Source organism: Patiria miniata, unplaced genomic scaffold, assembly GCF_015706575.1.
Source record: "Patiria miniata isolate m_02_andy unplaced genomic scaffold, ASM1570657v1 HiC_scaffold_6, whole genome shotgun sequence".
Lineage (NCBI taxonomy): Eukaryota > Metazoa > Echinodermata > Asteroidea > Valvatida > Asterinidae > Patiria > Patiria miniata.
Window position 1 is genome coordinate 16,037,327 of NW_024037073.1, and position 24,075 is coordinate 16,061,401.

Below are 24,075 nucleotides of genomic sequence, written 5' to 3' on the forward strand. Positions count from 1 at the left end.
GAAATGGACCAATCACTAAATACCAAAGACACGTGACAAGCGTGCCGGCTATTTCGTTACTTCATATTTTGTTGCTGATCTAACGTTTCATACAAAATATTTGTTTACCAAAAAAGCGTATACTCTATAAATATAATTATAACCAAAAAGTGCACTCATGCATTTAAACTTTACCTCATATATGTTCGCTCGTACCCATCGCCCCTAAACATGGCGCTGGGAAGGGCTAATTTCTTCTGCATGCATAACGTAATTTCTTCAAACCCCCATTGGATAGAATTTGTTGAATAACACAGGTCAACCCTTCCGCATGCGCATGACACGTGCGCACAGAACGCACGTGCATTGGTTGAGGCAGTAAGCTCCCCACAACGCTTTGCGCGCCTGTGCTTCCGTCATAAAATTTTCTGCAGGAGATAAGCCCTTCCCAGCGCCCTGGTTGGTCGTGGATACGAACGAAAATATAAAGTAGCCTACGTAAAAGTACAGAGTATTTTAAAAAACAAAGCTGCAATCAACGAATATAATACCCGTTACATGCATTTGTAAGCGGTTGTCTCTTCAAATAAGAAGTATAATGCTGAAGTATCTTTTAAAAGACATAAAGGCATTTCAACTTTATCGCATTTCATACCACACGTTACTGTGGAAACGCCACCCTGTTTTGTTTTGTAAACATTCACAGTATAAGGACTAATCATGAAAGTTGAAATGTAGTGCCATTCTGTGATTTATCATAAACATTGAAACCAGGGACCAGACCATTTAAACTGAAAAATTCAGATTGAACTTTGAAAACGATTCACTACAGGTCGAACTTCAAGTGTAAATTCGATCTCATTGACTGCATAATGCCTCTAGTTTCAGTGAGGAAAAAAAGTTTTCACTCTGGAAATAAGCTAGATTGTAAGGTTTATAAAGAAAAGAAATCAAGGTCGCTCATCAGCTGATGCTTATTTTTCATATCAAGTAACTACTGATAATATTAAATATAAAACTTATAACGCACGTTAATCATTAATAACATGCTCTAATGCGCTGTATATAATAGAATCTACACAATTTTAATTCACACATTGAACTTATGATTATTTACTCAATACACAAATAAACATGAAATTGGTACATACGATCATTTGCATTTATCCCCAAATAAGCCTACCGTATCCAAAAAGCTTTTAAAAGGCGAATAAAGATCGCACTGGTACTAAACATCCCGTGAAATTATTTCGTCTGGCTAGCTTACCGTCATTTCGAAACAATACAGAAATGTAGGTGATTTCCAACGATCAGTCAATTGACTGATTTTTTTTTTTTAATAAAGAGTGCCATCGACGATATCGTTTCTCGTAATCACATTATTGTGCATGGTTTTCACTGTTTTCTCGAACACTGTAATATCCACTGAGCTGAAAGTTCAACAAGCTAGGTGTTGAGCATTCGTCTTCGGATTTTGAGCGGTGTTATTATTGAAAACGAACAAAATGCATGAAAAGCAAACGATCCTATATGCCTATAAAGGAGATAAATAAAAGAAAATGGTGGAATCGTTCTAAGTAAGATTTTAGAATCGCTTTTTTATTGGGAGTTTGGGGAGCCAAGATTGAATATATCTAATGAGGAACTTAAATACAAAGAAAATAGTTTTGTTTTTCTTATCAACTACTGATCAGTATTTATCCCTTTTACAGGCATATAGGATCGTTTGCTTTTCATGCATTTTGTTTGTTTCCAGTACTACATTTTTGAATTAATGGAACTGTTTTAATTAATAAACATTAAGGCCATACACGTGGCTTTTGTGTTTGTATAAATGGACAAAAATTGACTTCAAAGCTGGTACATGCGATTATAAAAAAGTTAGCCTCAAATCGTATAATCATAGTTTTTTTTATTTGTTAACAGAAAAACACAAAAAGCTTAGTTACTAAATATATGAGTTTCAGGTAAAATGCTGTTATTTAATATTCCACTGGAAAAATACTCAGGACAAAGGTATGACAGCATTGTGGTCGTAAAAGATAACTGCTTTATGAAAAATTGCACTTTGTAGTTTTTGGTTCAGAACTGTGTTAGTGTTTATTGGACGGAAAAAAAGTCTTCCACAATAATACTGTAACTGGAATGTGAGCTCCCCACAAAATGAGAGTTATGTTGCAAATAAATGAGATTTTCTGATCTTATTTTCGTTGGCCATGGCAACAAATACTGAAAAAGTGTACAGAAAACTTTTCCCCAGCAGTTTATCATTTAAGGGTTTGAAATGCTCAGAACAAAATTGCACAATGCAGCCATTCGTTTAAAAATATGCAGAGCACCTATGATCGGAGTGAATTCCATTACCCATAAGCCCCTGGACCGTTGCCTTGACTCCCGCGTGTCCTACTTGAGCTGGACCCTGAAAACAGAGCCGCCATCTTGGAGCCATAGTGCCCCTTCCAGAACTGGGTATCTTTGCTTATGTCCTTGTATCCATAGTGAATTCCATTACCCATAAGCCCCTGGACCGTTGCCATGGCTCCTGAGTATCCTAGTTGAGCTGGACCCTGACAACAGAGCCGCCATCTTGGAGCCATAGTGCCCCTTCCAGAACTGAGTATCTTTGCTTATGTCCTTGTACCCATAACCAGAGTGAATTCCGTTACCCATAATGATAAGCCCCTGGACCGTTGCCATGACTCCTGAGTGTCCTACTTGAGCTGCACCCTGACAACAGAGCCTGCTATCTTGGAGCCATAGTGCCCCTTCCAGAACTGTGTATCTACGCTTATGTCCTAGTATCCATAATCAGAGTGAATTCCGTTACCCATAAGCCCCTGGACTGTTGCCATGACTCCCGCGTGTCCTACTCGAGCTGGACCCTGACAACAGAGCCGGCCATCTTGGAGCCATAGTGTCCCTTCCAGAACTGAGTATCTTTGCTCGAGTCCTTGTATTGTATGAAGCGTAGCCCAGGTCCATAGCCTGTGAACACATGACTCACCTGGCGAAGTCAAAAATGGGGTGAAAGAACAATCAACGACAAAAAAACAAAACAGACTGCTGGTAATTAAATTTTAAAGGGAATGTACATTCTGTTGACAATGACAGATTTTCGGTGACAAAACGGCAAATAAAAGTACCCCCCCCCCTTCAACCCCTCCCCCCCACTTCCACACACCCGTGACGCCCATGACCAAGGGGTAGAATCATCGACTCGTCACTAGTCTTCCTCAACAACATTACTAGCCTTTAGTCAAGTCCCACGCGCCTATGCCCGGACCATCTGGACACGTAACGCACCCCGGATGCTGGCACGTAAAAAGACTATAACGAGCGGCGAGGCCGCGAGGGCCTTTACTATCTCGTGGAACTAATCACCTATTTATTTATTCGTGTAATATACATCAAGCAATATAAACCAATCATCTAACGGTGGTTTGCGGTTACCAGCAACAACTGGCGCCAGACGACGGCTGATTTACGTTAGTAATTCTGCATTTTCATTGGTCGATTCACAACGGGTAATGCATTATGCATGTTTACCAAATCGGTAGACAAATGTGAAGGAAAACATAAGCGTTCTCCACGAGATGGTAAAGGCCCTCGTGGCTTCGCCGCTCGTGCTAGTCTTTTTACATGTCAGCATCCGGGGTGTGTCACGTGTCCAGGTAAGCGCCCGGGACTTGAATAAGGCTAAAACATTACCTGCTTCCAGTCATGTGGGGCCCACTGAGGAGTGGTCAGTTCAAACGTAAACTCGTCAATGACATCCTCGGGTTTTTCATCATTTCTCTCCTTCATTAATTTCACCTTGAGCTTGTAAACACTGCCACAGTCAAAACGTGGCGCATACCTTGACCACAAAATTAAGAAAAAGAAAAACGTAAACATTACCACTGGGCGAGTAACCTGATAACTCGGGTACTCACGAGTAGTTTGTGCTAATCATTGTTCTCATCGTGGTTTTTCATTTACTCGGGTACTCGTCCTGGCGCAGGAAGAAGCAGGTACTAGCGAGTAGCTATTTAGGGTTTAGGGTTCACGGCTTAATTCACCCCCTGTAAACAGGGAATCACTTCCTCCACCTCTCTCTCCCGAGGATTCCATTCGTCAAAAAAAAAAAAGTAAATGACTTAAAACTTCGCACAGTAAGGATAAGAATTATCTAAAGTGCTAAAGAATTTGGTGTGACTTGCACATTTGCTTGTACATGTAGTTACTTCCCGTCATACCAACGTATGTTATGTGGTGGCTACAACAGCGCCCTCTATTGCCGCACCGCCTCAACTTTTCGTACCAAGGAGCAGCAAGGAATGGGGAAGGGCACAAAGGCAAACGATGGAGGGCACCAAGGCAATGATGGAGGACACCAATGTTTATATGAGGACACAACAAAAGCAAAATAGTACCACCGTCTGTACAATCCAAGCTTGAAAAAAAAAAGCAACAAAAAAACAAACATTGAAAAACCGCATCGGCGCATCAATTCCGGAGCTTTGGTCTGACCAGAGACCGACTTTTTTTTTTGGCCTAACAGTCTGCATTTCACATTCAGGAAACACAACCTTTCAGGAAATGAAGCTAGTATCGCTATGTCATGTTGCTCTACAGAGGAAGTAGGCCTCTAGTATTTCAGACACATGGGGCTATTAAAGGGAATATACAACATTTGCAAACATCAAAAAATAAAACTACCAAATCATTTGAAATACCTTGCTGGACTGTTAGTGAATGACAGTGTAAAGCATCCTGTAAAATCATGGCACCTGGTATACTGTCATTTGCAAGAAAAATGGTATTTTTATATCAATTTCCAACGCTGATCGGCCGATCAGCGTTGGAAAAAACTGGCCTTTTTTCAAACACTGGCCCCAATTGACCATCTCACTTGTTTGCAATCGATTACAAATCTATGAACGGTACGAGCCAGCTAGACTGGTTCCCTGACCTTACAATTCCCCAATGTATGTAAACTGCTCTGTTTCTTCTTATATGGAGTCAGGGAACCAGACTACAGGAAAATGATTGTTTTTCTTGGTTTTTATAGCATTTTCGAACCCAAAACCTCAAAAAAGTCAGTGTAACTATATTTGCTATATATTTCCAACCCCCCAATTCCATCCATGTCTGAAAATTACAGCAAAAGCAAATGATGTATATTCCCTTTAACTAAAAGCAACAACTTATAGTACATATGTGTAACTGTTAACGTACCACTCTGAGACATATATATCAGGCCGGACTTCGTCCAGAAAGGCGGCGGAGATGCCCTCGGCCACAAGGTCGATGCCCTGAAAGCGTTTACACCAACCAAAGGATGTGGCAAACTGGTGAGGACTGCCGTCACTGATGGCCCGCAGCTCGTCTGGTTTCGGGTCCGATCCCCCATCGGTGGTTTCAACCAACCAACCATCTCCGCCATCAGATGTGATGGTCCAACCCGCTTCCCGCCCATCTGTTATACAATGATTTAAAACAAAATCATTACAAGAATCTGCAAACTTTTAAGAGCCCAGAGGGGAAATTTTCTAAAATTAATTTCTTTTATGTCCAGAAAAAATGAAGGAGATACAATGTATATGTGAAACCTACAGAGTAACATGCCAGAAAATGCAATGATCAAAACACATGTTCAGTAATAATCATAGGCCTATTTAATTATATTACTAGGCCCTACCACCATGCAAACATTCTTCGCAGTGGCTGTTCTAACGACAGCCGTAACTCAATATTCAACTGCTATTGATGCTGACCAATCTGGTGACCCGACCTCATAGTATTTGATGTCAGGATTTTTGGTAGCTGGAACCAGACTATCAACCAACTGGTTCTCGGACTTTATATCCCAGTTTTTTCCTTTACAAAAAAAATCCTCCAAAGCCATTGCATGATTACAAAGAAGAAAATAAACTGATTAAAAATAAAATTGATTAACAACAGTAAAAGAAAACTATTACAAGAAAAAAAAACGGTGGCAAAAAATGTGCAGCTTGGGGGTTAAACCAATCGTGCTACCAAAATTTGGATGCGACTTTTGTCCATGCTTGGGATTCTCATTGGGTCTGGCAATTGACAGTTTTTGAGTTTCTCAAGCATGATGTAGGCAAAATCATACCAGGTGAGATGGATTGGTGTGGATCGGCCTCGGCTAAATTTATCTGATTTGCAAAGAAGACCGTACACAAGACGTCATCATGGGTCATCATGATCATTAATCATGACATTATCGTGATTGCATGGATTATGTGACCGAAAACAATTGACAAACCTTTCCCGCTTGGGTTCTTGATAAGATTCCTCGTGTACGGAGATTTGAAGTAGAATTCTCTCCAATCCTTCGGATAGTACGGCGCCATGTATTTCTCAATAAACCGCCGGGTCCTCAGGCACTTCTTCCGCCAGAATGTTTGGCTGGCGACCACATCCCTCCACTCCCGGCAAACCAGGGCGCAGTTCAACAGCCACTTGTCCAGCACAAACGACAGCACTTCCAGCAGGACTTCGCTGGGAACAACCTCTAGGGTCGTCTGGACATGCTCACCACGATCAAGAGCTACTTGGATCTCGTTTGTGTCGGCTACTGACATGACTTTTCCCTCCATCAATACTGATTGATCCTCTCCCTCTTCGTGCCCTTTCTGATCGGCCACACTGGACGTCGCCATCTTGAAACGCTAAGTTTACACGTATGTTTGTTTCTTAATGATTCTGATCTCCAATAATTTGAGCATGGATTCGCAAAATTTCTATAGGAGGCGCTTTTCGTCCCAACAATGTACCTCGTGATGTTGGCGCAGCCGCGGCAGAACCTGGAAGAAGAAAGTACTAACAATCTGCTTTTTATATAGCGGCAAGGCAAAAAAGCAGAAAAATGGAACCGTATAAAAACAAAGTGTTCAATCTGTTGTTTTTTTCTACTTTGCTTAATAAAAGCAGAAAATTAAAAGTAGATATCCACCTTTCGTCTGTAATATATACAGGGTAGTTTCCCCCCCCCCCCAAAAAAAAACAAGCAAAAGAAAACCGGAATCTCATACTTCCACTACCCTGAGACTCAAAGCACATATATCAATGCATGGAGAATCTTTTTAGAAGCAAAATAAAACCAAGGTCGCCCGATTCGGTCCAGTAGTTTTTGTTCTAGAGCCTATTTTGTGAAGCAACGTGGGGGCATTTTTGTTGGGATAGATTACTAAACCGTGCCCGGGAATTTGACTTACATTGTTGATAGAGGGATTGTTATGAAAGAAGTGTGCTTCACAAAATAGGCTTTGTAGCAAAAACTACTGGACCGAATCGGAATATTTTGGTATCATAATTCTTCTAAAAGGATTGCCCATGGATTGGTGCAGGTAGTTTGAGTCTCAGAGTGGAAGTTTGAGGTTTCGTGCTTTTTTCGACCACCCTATATATAGGGCGCTGTGATAGGCCTAGGTTTGTATTGAGATTGGAAGGCCGATGCATAAAATGTATTTCACTCGTACCCACCGCAGGCGCCCTGGCCTGCAAAATAGTGGGCACCAGCGAAGGCCTGCCCCTATAAGGCCTAAATAAGTGGCCTTACATTCAGGCCCGGATTATCCATTTGGCACAGTAGCCACTTTTGCCGGGCCTACGCAAAATTCGGGGCCTTCGAAAAAATTCGTGGACCTACGAAAATACCGCAGTGTGCCATATATAAAACAATATGGGGCCTACACACACACGCTGAGGTCTCTCTCAGAATGTTCAATTTCGCCAACTCACGCAGTACAGCATGAAGGCATACATGTATAGCCCCTATGAAATGTACGTGTAGAGTCCGTCGTTCTGAAGTATGGGGGACGGGTGGGGGACATGTCGTCCCTCCCCCCCCCCCAAATTTTTTTTTTAAAAATTCCTGAATATAAAAGTGTATCCAACATTTGATTCTATAGCTCAGAATAGCTGATTCAATGACTCCCAACTCAAAACTGATGTTTTGGCAATATTTGTTCTGCTACCTACCTTATTTTGACAGCCCGTACCCTAACTTTCTTTTTTGGGGGGAGGGAGGGGGATGAGGAAAAAACCGAAACGTCAATTACTACCATTTACCCTTGACTACACGCAGACACCTCCATATGATCGTACACAACCCCCCCCCCCCCCCCCCAAAAAAAAAGATTCCCTATTTTCAAATGCCATGAAATCGGAAGCATTTTTGTTTGGCCTTAAGTGATGATATTAATTGCTAAAAAGTGGTTAAAATGGTCAGAAATTGCCTCAGATTGCACCATAGAGCGTCTAGAATCCATTTTTAAGGGGCCTTTCATAGGCGGGCTCAGGCGCGGTTCTACGGGGGGGGGGGGGCTAGGGGGTGCTGTAGGCCCCCCCCCCCCATTTTGTCTAGCCCCCCAAAAATAAATTCCGTAAAAAAAGAAATTGCATTAGCAAAAAGAAGGATTGTGATGTACATGCGAACGGTCTCCCCCTAAAGAAGAAATAGCCGTGACAAGGGTGCATTAGTTAATATAGTGTGAATGATTTTAGGATTTTATTGGCGCTCCCCATTAAAAATATGGCATGAGCCCCCCCCCCCTGGCCTGCAAAATAGTGGGCACCAGCGAAGGCCTGCCCCTATAAGGCCTAAATAAGTGGCCTTACATTCAGGCCCGGATTATCCATTTGGCACAGTAGCCACTTTTGCCGGGCCTACGCAAAATTCGGGGCCTTCGAAAAAATTCGTGGACCTACGAAAATACCGCAGTGTGCCATATATAAAACAATATGGGGCCTACACACACACGCTGAGGTCTCTCTCAGAATGTTCAATTTCGCCAACTCACGCAGTACAGCATGAAGGCATACATGTATAGCCCCTATGAAATGTACGTGTAGAGTCCGTCGTTCTGAAGTATGGGGGACGGGTGGGGGACATGTCGTCCCTCCCCCCCCCCCCAAATTTTTTTTTTTAAAAATTCCTGAATATAAAAGTGTATCCAACATTTGATTCTATAGCTCAGAATAGCTGATTCAATGACTCCCAACTCAAAACTGATGTTTTGGCAATATTTGTTCTGCTACCTACCTTATTTTGACAGCCCGTACCCTAACTTTCTTTTTTGGGGGGAGGGAGGGGGATGAGGAAAAAACCGAAACGTCAATTACTACCATTTACCCTTGACTACACGCAGACACCTCCATATGATCGTACACAACCCCCCCCCCCCCCCAAAAAAAAAAGATTCCCTATTTTCAAATGCCATGAAATCGGAAGCATTTTTGTTTGGCCTTAAGTGATGATATTAATTGCTAAAAAGTGGTTAAAATGGTCAGAAATTGCCTCAGATTGCACCATAGAGCGTCTAGAATCCATTTTTAAGGGGCCTTTCATAGGCGGGCTCAGGCGCGGTTCTACGGGGGGGGGGGGGGGGGGGGGGGGGCTAGGGGGTGCTGTAGGCCCCCCCCCCATTTTGTCTAGCCCCCCAAAAATAAATTCCGTAAAAAAAGAAATTGCATTAGCAAAAAGAAGGATTGTGATGTACATGCGAACGGTCTCCCCCTAAAGAAGAAATAGCCGTGACAAGGGTGCATTAGTTAATATAGTGTGAATGATTTTAGGATTTTATTGGCGCTCCCCATTAAAAATATGGCATGAGCCCCCCCCCCCCCCCCCCCCCCCCCCCCCCCCCACTTATTAATTTTCGGAGGCCTAAGTGTCTGGAAAAAAATAACCGGTCAACATTTCAGCACGCCTCCCTGAAAAAATTCTGGATCCACCTTGCTAGCCCCCCAAAATATTGGTTCTAGAACCGCGCCTGGGCGGGCTCTCGGAACCCTACGCCATCTGGGCTTCGCACTCGCATAAGTTCTAAACAAGATACACATGTATGTACCACCCAACACTTTTAAGAAGCAATATTGACGCCTTTGGTGCCAACAGGTGTTTTTGAACTATGCCCTAGCTTGATTTGTACAGTACTTTGTACTTTTATAGCATCAACAAGAATTAAGTGCCGGTGCCTAGGGCGGAGTAGGGCCTGCTACAGTGCCTTCGAAACACTTTAATCCGTCCCTGCTTATTTTGTTCCCAGCATCATATCGAAAAATGGACTACTATCATGGACTACTGTACATAAAAACAAAAAGGCTGTCAACCATTGCCAAAAACCCATGGAGGTCAGCAGTGTTTCGAATTATGAAGGCGCCCTCACTATCTCGTCCTTGCACAGCGCCCTCAACATAATGCCCAAAACTCAAGCAATATGAAAACAATAGTGCTGGTTTTTTTTTAGGTGCATTGCAGATTTGATTGTGGAGACCTTGGAAGGTTGTCCTCAAATAACTAAATCTGCATGCATGAGTGAACTGTATAAAAATCTAACTCTCTTTCACGTGAATCCGTGTCGTGGTTCGAAGGTTTCTCATTGCAGTGCATTGTAATTGCCTAGCTGTGCGGAGACGATCTGCCCGTAATCGCATTCAGTACTCATGCAGCCAGAGTGACCGTAAGGTCATGGCAAAATTCTGCTAAATGCGCTTCAAAAATCTGTCAGATTTATCAAAAATCTGCCAAATTCCCCAGATTTCTTCGAAATACACTATTAAAAAAAAAAACCTTAAAATCATATGCAGATTTGTAGTACTGACTTAATCAAGGTTCAAATTACATTATTAGCAATTTATAGTCACATAAAGATGTTATGAAATTATTACGTAAATTTCAGACAAAACGCGCAGTGCAGCGTGAATTCCAGCTCCTAGTGAACCTCAGCGCCTAGACCAGCCAACCTGTCCCATTTATGCAAGGGTTTGATTGAAAAAGATTGAAGATTCTTTTAACAAATGTACATTTTTTTTCACATTTGCTATGGTTTTCTGTAAATAACCATTTTTGCAGAATTATGCCAGAAATCTGCCAAAAATTATCCATTCTGTCAAATTTTCTGTCAAACTCGTTTTTAAACGAAAAATCCGTCAAAGTTAGCCGAAAATCGGCTAAAACGGTCAACCTGCATGCAGCTCAAGTAATTCGGCTCGGCATAAATAAGCCCAAATAAACCGTACGCCAATGCTTCAGCACAAGCGTAGACCTACAATGTTATTTATGATTATTAATAGTACCGGTAAATGTATTAATTATGCATTCCTTGTGTAAGAATCAGCCACTATACATTGTACGCAAGTCGGCACTACAACTAAATACGTGAAATAAAGTCAAGAAAATCGATTCTCCCGCATTTGATGCATCGTCAACCGGTGGTTGCTCCTGTTGACTGAACAAGGCATAGCCATCATTCGATGGGAGACGGTAGCCTTCCCACCACGGAGCCGCTACTGCTCACAACTCCGGCCGTGTTGACCGGAACCATCGAGCCGGGTGACGGGGATGAGGGAGGGGGCTCACAGCCCTCCGAGCGGTTCGAGGTTCCGTTCCTCTTCGTCGTCTTCGTCCTAGGTGTAGTGGGGAATTTCTTCGTGCTTGTTGTCTACTCCCGGAAGAGGTACCGGCGCTCAAACGCCGCTCTGTACATTCTCAACCTTGCACTGGGTAAGTTTCCCCCCTTTTCAAACTGCTCTAGGGGCTAGTAATAGGGGACGGTATATAGCTCGCAAAGATTCCCATATTTGGCCATCACTTGTCACCCTGTGCACAAACCCTATGGGACTGGTCTGAAAATTTGTAAGTGCTTTTTCAGTAAAAATTCAAAAATTTGTCCCTGCTAATTTTGACTTTTTAGGGCATATTATCACTTTCTGATGGCTGATAGGTCATTTAAGGGAAAAATTACTGATGGCCAGATATGTGAATCTTTCCTATAGCTCCCCAGACTGGTACCTTGAGTGCAGAAAAACGTGCAAAACAACCCTCCGTTTCACCAGCCAAGTTTGAAACCAAGTGATTTCAATTTCGAAGCCTAAGACCAGACCGGTATACATGTACAACTGTTTGAAAAACTTGCCTCTTCAGTAGTATGGAGAGATGTGTATATAATTATATATGTCGAGACCGGTACCAGATGTATCTTTTGACACAGTTAATTAACTGATGCAGTACTATAGTAATGGGGTGTTGGACTGGTTGTTTTATGTGCCAGTCTTTTTTTTTTGCATGTTTTCAGTACCTTAAGTTTTGGGACGAGTGAAAACAAATTTCTGAAACAATGATGGTGATTTGTGTCTGTTTTCCTGTGCAAAATTTCGTTCATTCGTGAAGACAGGAAAGCGCCCATGATTCATTGTATTTTTTTTATCATTGGTGGACAGCTGAATTTTGCGAAGTTTGTATTTAAATAGACATAACTTGTGAACGCAGCACGCAAATTACGTGAAAATTTCACAGTTACTAGTCAATAATAATGATGTGCTTTATCCCTGTCATTTTTCTTAAATAGAGCAATCCACATTTTTTTAAAACATATTCTCATTTGGTCACTTTTTTTCACTCAGCCGGTATAAGAAGTACAATTTTTTTTTATTTAGTTCCAAGTTCAGGATCAGAAGATGGAAAATCAGAAGATTGAAAAAGTGGAAAATGTTGTACAAAATCTAACATCAGCTAATATGCACGGAATCTGGTTCTGTCCAATTGACGGTGCAATATCCACGTCAATACAGATATTAAAAAAAAAAATCTAATCAGCCCCATTATAAATAGAACCTTTAAGTGTATAATGCGCATGCAAGATTAGGCCCCACACGAAACGACGACATCGCACTTCGTTACGAATTCCGCTCCACATTTTCATATGTCACCAATATCCCTGCAAAGCTGAACTGGACGGATGAATGAAATATCCTTCAATGACCTGATTAGAACTTCCCTCCCGTTTCGTCTCAGCTCTCTCGAAATCACCTCTCACAGTAACCCAACACTTCGCGGGGATTTCAAGTGTTTTCCCGGCATCCATGGATATCGAGAGGGAGCAGTAGTAACCGTGTTTGTTTATAGTTAAAGATCTCCGTTCATTACGATTACGGCTGAATTTTATTCCCATTTTGTTACTTGATCAGGGCAGAAAACGAGCCTTTTTTGTATATCTACTCCCTTAAAAGTTTATTCGCTCTTTGCGCGGGTATAGAGCGTGCAAGTTGACCTCCAAATCCTGCGAGATTTTACGGGATTACAGTACATACGGGCACCATGTATAGATCTACAACGCGTGTAACGTCCTATTTTTGCATTTATGTCATGACTAAGCACATCCAATACGTGACCATTAATGGGTACTTCGAAAGAAAAGTAAACATTACAATTAACAACATATTGGAAAATGGTTACGAAATTTATAATGAAAATAAAAATCGCTCACTAAGACAACAATAATTATGGGTAAACTCAAACACAGGAGTCAGTAATACTTGCCATGACGTCACAAATTCGCGTTCGCTTTCGCTTTCGCGCCGAGTATGAACCAGGCTTTTTACGAATTCCGAGAATACTTGCCATGACGTCACAAATTCGCGTTCGCTTTTGCTCTCGCGCCGAGTATGAACTGGGCTTTTTCACGAATTCCAAGAATACTTGTTATGACGTCGCAAATTCGCGCCCGATTTGGCTTGGGCGCCGAGTATGAACCGGGCTTTTATCTGTGGGGGTTTCCGGTTGTTGGTGACCAGCCTGTACAGAAGCTATTGAGAGAGGTAGTGGTTACTCTTTGACAGTTTGAATGATGAAAGGTTTGCGGAAACCAAGGGCAGATCCAGAACACAATTTTTTTGGGGGGGGGGGCAAAAAAAAAATTTGGTCCCCCAAAAAAGTGGGTCAAAAATAACGGCGTGGGGTTCGGGGCCCGCTTAAGGGCCCCGAAAATGTTTGGATTCTAGATGCTCTGTGGTGCAATCTGAGGCAATTTCTGACCACTTTAACCAATTTTTTTTTGAGGAAAAGATGGTGGTGTACGCATTGCCTGCCTTTATTGGCGATGTCACATAAAAAAAAAATGGTTTCGTTTGGGGTGGGGGGGGGGGGGGGGTGGGGGCCATGGCCCCCTTTGGTCCCCCCCCTCCCGGATCCGCCCTTGGCGGAAACACCATGTGCGAAAAATTTCTCAACTAAGAGAATGGTTCTGAAAAGAACCAGAGGTACAAAATCGACGTTCTGGTCAGTATGCTCTGACCGTCTTCAGAAACGTCGAGTTTATACCTCTGGTTCTTTTCAGAACCATTCTCTTAGTTGAGAAATTAATCGCACATGGTGTTTCCGCAAACCTTTCATCATTTAATATCTCCACCATGCAAAGCCTCCAATCTTACGTTGACAGTTTGTGACGGTAATAAGGATAGGAGGTTTTTAATCTATTCACACGCCTGTCAGTGCAAGGCCGTACCCTAGACGTGCCTCCAGAGGCTAAGGCTATGGCCTGTTGTCAACGTGCCCACGGTACGGATTGGTATAAATTAACGAAGACCTATAACTCTCGACAACAGATCCGACTGCGGCCTAACCAGATCGCTTTCAATCCAACCGTGCGATGGATCATGAGCCGGCAGTATAACGCATATTAAATTTTATTTCATTGAAGCAATTGATATATATATATATATATATATATATATATATATATATTTCTCTTTATATCAAAGGCCTTTGATTGTTAAAACAAACAAACAAAAAATTTCTTGGTACTCGTAATTAAATTTACAAGGAAAATATGCAAAGTGCATGACTCTGCATGCACGGCAGGCGCATCAGGGACGAAAATGACACGCAAGTCAATTGGCAAGACGCAACCACATTTATATTAATTTATTTATGCTCTAACTTAGGCTTATCATTTCATTTGGCAAATTTAGGGTGATCTAGCCTGGGGGGGGGGGGCATGGTAGCGGGCATGTGCTACCTACAGAATTTTTTTGCGGTCCAAGGGAGGTTGAGACCCCTCCCCCTCCCGTAGATCCATCAATATTTAAAAGACTTTTATCTAATATTGACCATCCTGTTCAGGAAACAAAAGTATTTTTCAAGGATTCAGAAATATAGATGAGGAATAATGCTGGTAAGGGTGTTGGATCGGGGTGGGTATAGTACTCTAAGGCCCAAAAAAAATATTCGGTCTCTGGTCAGACCAAAGTTCCGGAATTGACGCGGCCACGCGGCTGTTTTTTTTTTTTTTTTTTTTTTTTTGCTTTTTTTTTTCTTTCAAGCTTGGATTGTACAGACAAGGTGGGTACTATTTTGCTTTTTTGGTGTCCTCATGTACATTTGTGTCCTCCATAATTTGCCTGGGTGCTTTCGATCATTTGCCTTGGTGCAATTTCCCATTCCTTGGTGCTCTTTGGTAAAAAAAATTGAGAAGGTGCAGAAATAGAGGGCGCTGTTGGAGCTACTGCGGAACATTTTGGAAAAAAAAAGATCGACGCGCATGATTAAAATCGACGCGCGCGCTGACCAGAGACCGACTTTTTTTTTTTTGGCCTAACCTTGCATACACTCTTTGTGGACCTGTGAACAAACGAGATGCAGGAAGCGTGAACGCTTTGTGTACTTGCACACGTCCACACTAGGTTTCCCCCTCTCTGGAAAACAGCTTTAGAGGCATGTTTGGGTTAGGTTTAGATGTCGCAAAGCGAACAGGAACACTCAAGGAAATCATGATAAAACATTTGGGTTGAAAGAGTGTTTACACCGGGGGTAAAAGGAGTTTTTTTCTCCGGTTTTGCTTAACTACTCGAATACAAAGGAATGTCCACAGTAGATATGTAAGGTTGAGTAAGGGTTGGTAGAATAAAAATTCGAATGCACTGACGGGATGTCCCTGTCCATTCTTGATGCCCCACTCAAAATATGCAACATCAGCTTTTGCTGTAATTTTCAGAAATGGATTGATTTGGGGTTAGTATTGTAGGCCCAAGCAAATATTGTTACTCCAAACCAAGAAAACTAATCATGTTCTTGTAGTCTGGTTCCCTGACCCACTAAGATGAACTGGAGCAACTTTATAGGCGTCCGGCGTCGGGGAATTGTAAGGTCAGGGAACCAGTCTAGCTGGCTTGTAGCCGTTCACAGGAGTGTAATCGATTGCAAACGAAATGCGGACTTACTTGGGGGCAGTATTGGGGAAAATTTATTTAATCTACTTTTTGGACAGCAAACATGTACTAGTTTCATTTATTACTGTAGAAAATAGATTTGACTGGAAAACAGTCAAACCTGCACCCAGCTGACGATAGGGTCAGCTGAGTGCACGTTGGACCGGGTGGAAATTTAACGAGAGTGTGTTTTTTAATGCGAATTGCGAGTGCATTCTGCCGTCCAACACTTCGTTTCAAGTGGGCCAGTGACGTCATCTACGCGTCCTCAACAAGTCCTGTAACGAATGAAATTTAATTATTCGAACACTTTAATTTGCGGCACTCTAGTTGTCATGGTGTTGGAATATTGACCTGAGGCTGACACAAATTGAAGCAAACCTTCAATTGGCCGTGTGTCCATGGCAACAGATTTCCCACCTGCGGGAGAAAAGGGCATCAAGTTCACAGAAAACACAAGGTGAGTAATTGGACTCAATATCGTGAAAAATGAGTCATTTTGTCCGTGTAGTGAGACACTTTGAGCCAAAGTGTGTCACTACACGGACAGAATGACTCATTTTTACGATCATAATGAGTTAAATTACTCACTTTGTGTTTTCTGTGTTGCAGAGAACTTCAAAGCAAGGTCGCTACTTACCCGGTAGATGCATTACCATTTGACCGACCTTACTGCCATTAAACGTTCAAGTATTTCAGGAGAACTAGGATGGTCATGAACGTGCATACGCTAAAAGAGATTACAGAGGACACTCAACATCTGACCTGCCTTGAATTGTTTAATTATCCCTTTAACTTGAAAAGGGGTATTTAGTTGATGTCGGTTTATTTGCTGTCAATTGACTACTGAAACCTTTTTGCCAGAACTCTTAGGGATTTCAAACTTAAACTAAAGGGCCCATGCCATGTAATTTGTTTTAATACAATCATTGATAAGGCACCTTTGTGTCCCATTCAACCTTGTATTAAATTTTCGTTTTGCGATTTTTAAAGGGTATTTTGGTGCCTTTTTGGTTTTTTATGCGAGTGCAATTTCCATATTCATCAGCAAAAGTGTGATGTCAGTTCAGGCAGAAACCTGAATGTTATATTTCAGCACCAAAAGTTGCCAGAATTTGGGGTATTTTGCTGTCGTAATTTTTTTTAGTGATTTGTTGTTGTGTTAGTATGATGGCAGTATTAAAGCCAATGAGAAAACTTTTCTCACAAATGTTTTCACATGATGAGCCAATGTTTGGGTTCACAATTTGAACAGAAAACCCCTATTATAAACTGAACAGTGTCTTCCTGAAATGACATCACAGCAACAGCGACCTCAGTTGTCCAGAAAACCATGGATTTTTTTTAATGTTTGAAGAAGTGCACTTTAAAAAAAACTTACCAAAAAGGGATGTCAAATAGTTTTCATACATTTAAGAAGAAGAGCAGAAAGTCGCATAATGTGTTCCTATATCAGAAAATTCATCTCATAGACCCTTTAACAAAATACGTATTTACGGCCAATCGTTATCGGCATCGATGGGTTTGTTTATAATATAGGACCGTGCCGTGTAACTCTACACTATCAAGTCACGGATGAGTCAAAGTCAGAATTGCCAACACGTGCACTATGCCAAGCAGATGTGGGGAAGTGACATTTTCCCCTAGGTAATACCGTAATGGTCAAATTGCGGTTGTGACCATCAGAAGGTATATGGTCATCTCCGATCGACAAATGGACAGTCAGATTAGATTCCAACCCTAAACCCACTGGGGGAAAACGTAGACAAGAGCTAGGCCGACGCAGGCTGATCTCATTTAGGTCTGCACGCTCGTTAGGCCTGACGAAATTACAAATGGCGCCTGGTAAAGCAATATGTAAAGCAAAAAATTAATAAAACGTAATTACCGAGAGGCCGAATCCATGTCGAAGGCGTGTAGGACTTTGTTAGCGGAATAAATGGAATTCTGGTCTTCGGAAACATCTATGTCGTAAGCCAAAGGGGATTAATTAAATTTGATACTTTAATTAAAACCCTAACCATCTTGACTGATTTAGGAGGAACCTTCCCCAGTCCTGCAAATTCCAACATCAAAATGTTAAACTCTATACGCCCAAGCTGTTGGACTCATTGGGCGTCACCAGGATTTTTTTCTAGAGGGGGGCAAAGCACACCCCCCTCCCCGAAATCCATGTTCTTTTCCAACATATTCTGGGTTTATCATTTTTCGAGGGTGGACAGGGACATTTGCCCCCCCCCCCCCACCCCATTAAATTAACAGCAATACGACATTGCGCCTTTTTAAATTTTAGTTTTTTGCTTTTACGGGGGGTGGGAGTGCCCCCCATGCCCCGCTCGCGACGCCCATGGTTGGACTCTGATTATGGTGGTGTGCCCCGTGTAAAGCATAATCAGTTTGCTAGTGCAGTACTTATTCTAACAGATTCCAACAAACCCTGGTGTTGGAGTTTGACTGGATGGGGACTGTTAGGGTTAACATAATTTTTACTACATCAAAAAATAATCGAGTTGGACTTTCGCCTCACAGATTCGCCACCAAACCGCCATTTCTTGATGTCCCTATGGTCAACCATTCGTTATGAGTATAGCAAATCTCAATTATCACTTTTAAAAACAAAAGGAAGTTTGTCAACGGTAGTTCAAGTTGTACATTTTAAACGTTCTTCTTCCCAATATATTAAACTCGCGGAGGTCCGAATTTTGCACCACAAAACTAGAAGATGCGTTTGAAACAATTGCACACAGTTTTCACCTCACTAGTATGAACCGTACACATGCAATGAGCCCGGCACATGCGAGTGTTTTGATGACCAGTCCTTCACCCAATTGATGTTAATTGGAATCACGTAAAATGTAATGGTCTCGCTTCCCGTTTCGTGAAAGGCTCAATCAATCCAACTAATAATGAACATTTCTGTGAAGATTCCCTCTAATGGGTTAGCATAGAAAACGGTTTTACAGTATAACCGTCAAAATCCTTGGATGACTCATCCATTTTAAACGGGCTGTGAAATTGGCGCGCAGGACGGTAGTCTGAGCGGGGTATACGCGTCGTGGGACCGGCGGGGTTGATCCCCTCACCCGCCGATCCCATTTTCCGCGGTCTTGCGGAGTTGAAAACGTCAGTGGCAGTTAAAAGATCTAATTTATCAACCGCTGACGATACGGCAGTTATAAAGCGTCCGTAATGCCATACCAGCATTATGATTTATGCCCTAATTAATTTGCCTTTAAAAGATGCAGTCCTTGTAGGCCTAAATGTATCCTTGTGTCTCACTTAACCTTATTTAAATTTTCATTTTGCCATTTTCAAGGGTATTTTGGTACCTTTATGGTTTTATGCCGATGCTATTTCCATATTCATGAGCAAAAGTGTGATGTCATTTTAGGCATACAATTCATTGTTATACAGCTGCTCCAGCATCAATAGTTTCTAGACCTTGTGGGGTTTTGAAATGGTACTTTTGTTCGGCTTAGGTGATACATTGAAAAAGACTTGGAACAAAATTTATGCACACGGTTTTGCCCGTGACAAAACGTCATTGTGGGTTCACAAAAAGCCCTAACCTCGAGGAGTGGATATCTGCGCAAAATGGATTCCTGTCATAACCCTTAAAAGTGGACAGAGCGGTGCGGTCAAGTAGTGCAAAGTCACGAACTTTTGCATGGGCAGTAATTGACCTCGGGCAATATAGTGCTTTTCACTCGAGTGACCCTAGCCAGCAATGGGAAGAAAATATACTGACAGGGTTTCAATCAATTATTTTGAAGGACATTTCTACCCATTGTTTAAAATTATTCCCATGAAAATGCAAGGGCCCAATGGAACGTTGACCACATCATTGGTCTGGCGCCCTCAATCTGAAATGAAAGGTCACAATCTTTCGGAACATCCGGGGAGCACATTTGCTCCAAAATATATCAAAAGCTGTTACTATCCGCTCCGTTCACACAAGTACCCCCTCACCGGCAAAGAAAGTACAGTTGGGGGTGACCGACCGACGCCAACTTACCTGACTGCAATTTTGCCGCGACGCGCTTCCGTACCACTGCGTGTCTACGTGTACATAGTACAAATCCCCTGGTGTACGTGCGTCACACACAAGAAACGGTGCGCGTCAACCAGCTAAATGTCCCGCCCATGGGACGCCGTTGCTGGGTAAAAGGGTGCCCTCTTTCGTTGGCACAGGGAGCCCATAGAGACATACAGCTGCAACGGTTTAAGACAGCGGTAAGCTAATCATGCGCGCAAATGCTATCCGAAAACTTTCCCATAGAAATGCATAGTTCCATGCCAGATGTGATTCCTTTTTCATTGCGGACCATGCCGACAAATTTGAGCTTGCGTCGCATAATATGCAATTTGACCCTTCGAGAATTCGAAACGGAGCCTGAGCAAGTGACGGGAATTAAACATTGACTAAACAGATAACTTTTACAGATTTTCTTACATATGCTTTTTAACGGAAAAAAAGCATTTATGAATGAATACGAAATGAATACTGAAACGGGAAAAATTCTGCAACTGAATATGTATGAGGTAAAAAAAAATAACATGGTTCATTTCGCTCCTATCGCTTCGCCTCGGGAACTAGTTTGTCAACTTCCAATACCGAGGGGAGCTAATATCAACTATCAACCCGAAATAAACCATGTAATATTTGTATACTGTCCTCTTTCTACCAATTATTATTGTTCCCTCCCTTACTTGAGTCAACAGAGGACGCTACAGGTTTTTTCATGTTCTTTTACAGGTGACATGCTTGCTCTCACGGTTGTCTTGTTCCACATCACCGAGTTCTTCAAGGTCACCTGGCCCACCCTCTGGCGGACCGACCTGCAGTGCAAGGTGCACCGCTACTTCCGGTTCGTGGCCTTTGACCTGACGGTCTTCAACATGGTTGCCATAGCGATCGACCGCTACTTCGCCGTGGTGCATCCGCTGCGCTTCCGGCTAATGTTCACCGCCCGTCGGACCAAGGTCATCTGTGTGGTCATTTGGGTCCTGGCCTTCATGGCGGCCATACCCACGCCTTTCATGTTCAAGGTATTGCGCCCCCACGAGACAATTTGTTGATTGGGATCAGATTCAGAATATCCCACGTTCGCTCGTACCCCCCCCCCCCCCCCCCCCCCTGCAAACAGGGCGCTGGGAAGGGCTGATGCCGCTTCACAGAATCTTGTGAAGGAAGTACGGATGGTTTTCTGGGTAACTTATCATGACCTGCGCAAAATCTATCCAACGAGAGCTCTAAAGATCAGCCCTTCCCAGCGTGCAGGGCGGGGGTACGAGCGAAAACTGATCATGTACGTCGTTCGTAATTAGACTGGTTCCCAGTCCGGTCTCTCCACCATCAGTGACTTTAAATGTAGCGACGTTAGTAATGCCATGCTTTATCCGGTTCGGAAGTGACTGATGCGTCATACGGGCGCGCATCACTAGCGCCCTTTAACTTGACGCCACTTTACGTTATTTCATGTTCAGTGGGCGTGGTTTAACTTGAAATGACGTCACAATTACGAACCGGATTCCTCTCGGTATATGCTAAGTAAGAAGCATCGGTATTCCCACAATGCAGAGAGTCTTGGGTACTCCTCCCTAGCTCTAGGTCTCTTGCGTACGGGACGGGGTAAGAACCGTTGGATCATTCCAACCTCCTAGTTTGCCTTTTTTCCAGAGATTTTAATGCCTTGGGTATATGAAACGTGCATATCAGTCACACATTGCCCGAAGTTCACACATATCCATGCATGCTGTAACTAGCTTGTGCTTTTAATTTATTGATCATACAGAGGGCACCTGTGCCATGCTGCAACTAGCATTTTTAGACCTTCGTTTCTACGCACGCGCAAATGTTGTCCATCCAATCAAAAGTTAACATGCGAGATAGCTATCGATCCCCATATTTTGAAGTGGAAACCAGTCTAGTTCATTATGTAACAAATGTTGGGAAACAAATTGTGGAAATATCATGTTGGAGCAGTTTAGCAACATTACTTCAATCTAAAAGTAAAAGTAATGAATCAAAGCGACATGAAAACGTCCTTATACGGCGCCCTCAGTGGCTAAAAATATTGTGTTTTTTTCGCTTACATCATTCAATTCGCCTTGCCCAAAGTTTGCACTTTCATACAAGATTTTGTATATAACTTGGATCAGCCTGTATTTATTAGGGGTCTTTATTAATCAAAATCGTCATGTTAGTGTTTACTCGTCAAATTTGTTCTCGTTTTTCTGCCAGGCGATCTACAACAACGACACCTCTTTGGGCACTGTCACCTACACAGGGAAACTGCCATTTGCTTGTAAGGTGATCACGCCCTTCGGGCCTTGGTGGCCCGAGTTTAAGAGCATCTACCTGAACATTGTGCTCTTTTACGTACCCACCATCCTGACAGCAGTCATCTACGTCATCATCATTGTCACCATTAAAAGAACCATCAGGCCACTGAAGAAAACCACCAACGGTCGGTCGGCAGACGCCGCCAACGTCAGCCTCCACCAGCGGTTCAATAGCTGGAAGTCGGCCCGGACGCTGCTGGTGGTCTTCGTGGCGTACGTGGTGTGCTACGGTTTCTTCGCCACGTACAACGTGCTGTTCCGGTACGCCAAGGGACTGTCCGTCCCGCCGGAACTGTACAACCTGGCCCTGCTGCTGCCCTTCGCCAACAGCTGCATGAACCCCATCATCTACTCGTTCATTACGGCCAGTTTTCGCAAGGCGTGCAGGGAGCTGTTGTGCCGCCGCGGCCGGCGGACGGACAGATTCTGCAGGGACACGGCGAGTAGGGATGACGCCCTGGGACAGCCTGTGGTTTTGAAATTGAAAGCCATGAATACCGACAACTACTCAAATAGCGTGTCATTTTTCTAGGCCGGCCTCAGGTCGACCCAAGATTTGCTTGCACCCCGACGGAACCGTCGGCAGCCAGCACACAAATTATGCTAAGCTCACAAAACTGCGAAATCGTGTGATTGTCGCGGAACATGTCGCAGAAGTTGAAACTTTTCTACTCTTGCGACTGTTGATATAGACGGATCGTAACTCGGGCACAGCTTCATCCTGAAAAAAGTCAGTCGCCGACTGATCTGTATCGTCGCATACTTCCCTATCGTCGACAGCCACCATTTTGACACGGGTTCGATTCCTCAAGGACCTTATTCACGAGGACGCCATTTTGGTCGTGTTCCCTGAATATATTGTGTAAATTGTGAACTGTTGAATGGGATGGTGCTGCCAGACTATTTTTACATTCAAGCCTCACTTTTTATTTTTTTTTAAATGTTGCTTAAAACATTGGGATATGTTTTCATCACAAATTTAAAAATTAGTGACATCAGGGGTGATCCTCCATTCCTTCAGAAACTTTCGGTTGCAGCACGCGCCTTCCGCCGCTGTCTCCAGCGCTGTATCGACATTCTGAAAGTGAGTATTTGTTTTCGTATGGCGTTAAATCTAACCCTCTTGCACAAAACTGATGACTTAAAATTTGTCATTCCTTTTTTACGTCCAACATTTTTGGTTTAATTCCATTGGCATTCACAACAAAGTCAATTATGATCAAAAGAAGGCCTTTTTTTACCGGTAGTAGATACCACACCGTGTTAATGGTGCTAGAGTCCTTGAGCAGCACACTTTGTCACAATACAAGGAGTATATGGACACCTGTGACCAATGAGAACTTTTATCTTATAGCGAAATATAATGACCTACCTCGGGAGGTTTGTATATGAATAATACATAAAAAGATGTTTTGATGTTTTTACGTCCCAGAAAAATGTTTAAATTCCTGGTTTTTGTATTCAACATGCAAGTTATGGGTACTGCTGTACTATTTTAAGGTGATAAAGAAATTGTATTCTAATTGTTCATATGTGTATATGTTTTTGTAGTTACACTCGGGAAACACTGATCAAATATTTTAATATCTTTCTAAACTGCTTTTAGTGTAAATTATCATGTTATCGGAGTTTGAAATTAAAGTTTACTGTATTCATTTTTAAGCCAAGTCTTTAACAATTCAATTTTTGTCGTGAGCAGACGGTTGAATTTAATTCTACTCCAAGAAATTACGCCCGAAGCACGCTACATCACTA

The 24,075-nt window shown here is 42.6% G+C and overlaps 2 protein-coding genes across 3 annotated transcripts; one reads left to right on the forward strand and one right to left on the reverse strand.

The window, feature by feature from the left end:
* Positions 1-2,236: 2,236 nt before the first annotated feature.
* LOC119743065 (F-box only protein 6-like) lies at positions 2,237-6,739 on the reverse strand. 2 transcript variants are annotated; one of them, XM_038219409.1, is made up of 5 exons: positions 6,251-6,739; positions 5,197-5,437; positions 3,688-3,835; positions 2,900-2,983; positions 2,237-2,744 (listed from the first exon to the last, which is right to left on the reverse strand). In XM_038219409.1, the coding sequence occupies exons 1-5, from the start codon at positions 6,645-6,647 to the stop codon at positions 2,691-2,693; spliced, it is 924 nt and encodes a 307-aa protein (XP_038075337.1). In that variant the 5' UTR covers positions 6,648-6,739; the 3' UTR covers positions 2,237-2,690. The 2 variants fall into 2 exon arrangements, with proteins under 2 accessions (XP_038075337.1, XP_038075336.1); XM_038219408.1 differs by having other exon boundaries at positions 2,237-2,983; positions 6,251-6,738.
* A 4,229-nt stretch (positions 6,740-10,968) lies between these two features.
* LOC119743211 (nociceptin receptor-like) lies at positions 10,969-23,982 on the forward strand. The gene is made up of 3 exons (XM_038219595.1): positions 10,969-11,494; positions 20,732-21,024; positions 22,220-23,982. Exons 1-3 carry the CDS (start codon positions 11,245-11,247, stop codon positions 22,850-22,852), a joined length of 1,176 nt encoding a protein of 391 aa, XP_038075523.1. The 5' UTR covers positions 10,969-11,244; the 3' UTR covers positions 22,853-23,982.
* The last annotated feature ends 93 nt before the right edge of the window (positions 23,983-24,075 follow it).

Bases quoted from the DNA above. Each gene is read 5' to 3' on its own strand.
- LOC119743065 (XM_038219409.1), bottom strand. From the start codon at position 6,647: ATGGCGACGTCCAGTGTGGCCGATCAGAAAGGGCACGAAGAGGGAGAG. The intron at 5,438-6,250 runs GTTTGTCAATTG...ATTGTATAACAG, and splicing joins CAAGAACCCAAGCGGGAAAG to ATGGGCGGGAAGCGGGTTGG. The intron at 2,745-2,899 runs GGACACTATGGC...CAGTTCTGGAAG, and splicing joins AAGATACTCAGTTCTGGAAG to GGGCACTATGGCTCCAAGAT.
- LOC119743211 (XM_038219595.1), top strand. From the start codon at position 11,245: ATGGGAGACGGTAGCCTTCCCACCACGGAGCCGCTACTGCTCACAACT. The intron at 11,495-20,731 runs GTAAGTTTCCCC...GTTCTTTTACAG, and splicing joins CATTCTCAACCTTGCACTGG to GTGACATGCTTGCTCTCACG. The intron at 21,025-22,219 runs GTATTGCGCCCC...TTTTTCTGCCAG, and splicing joins CCACGCCTTTCATGTTCAAG to GCGATCTACAACAACGACAC.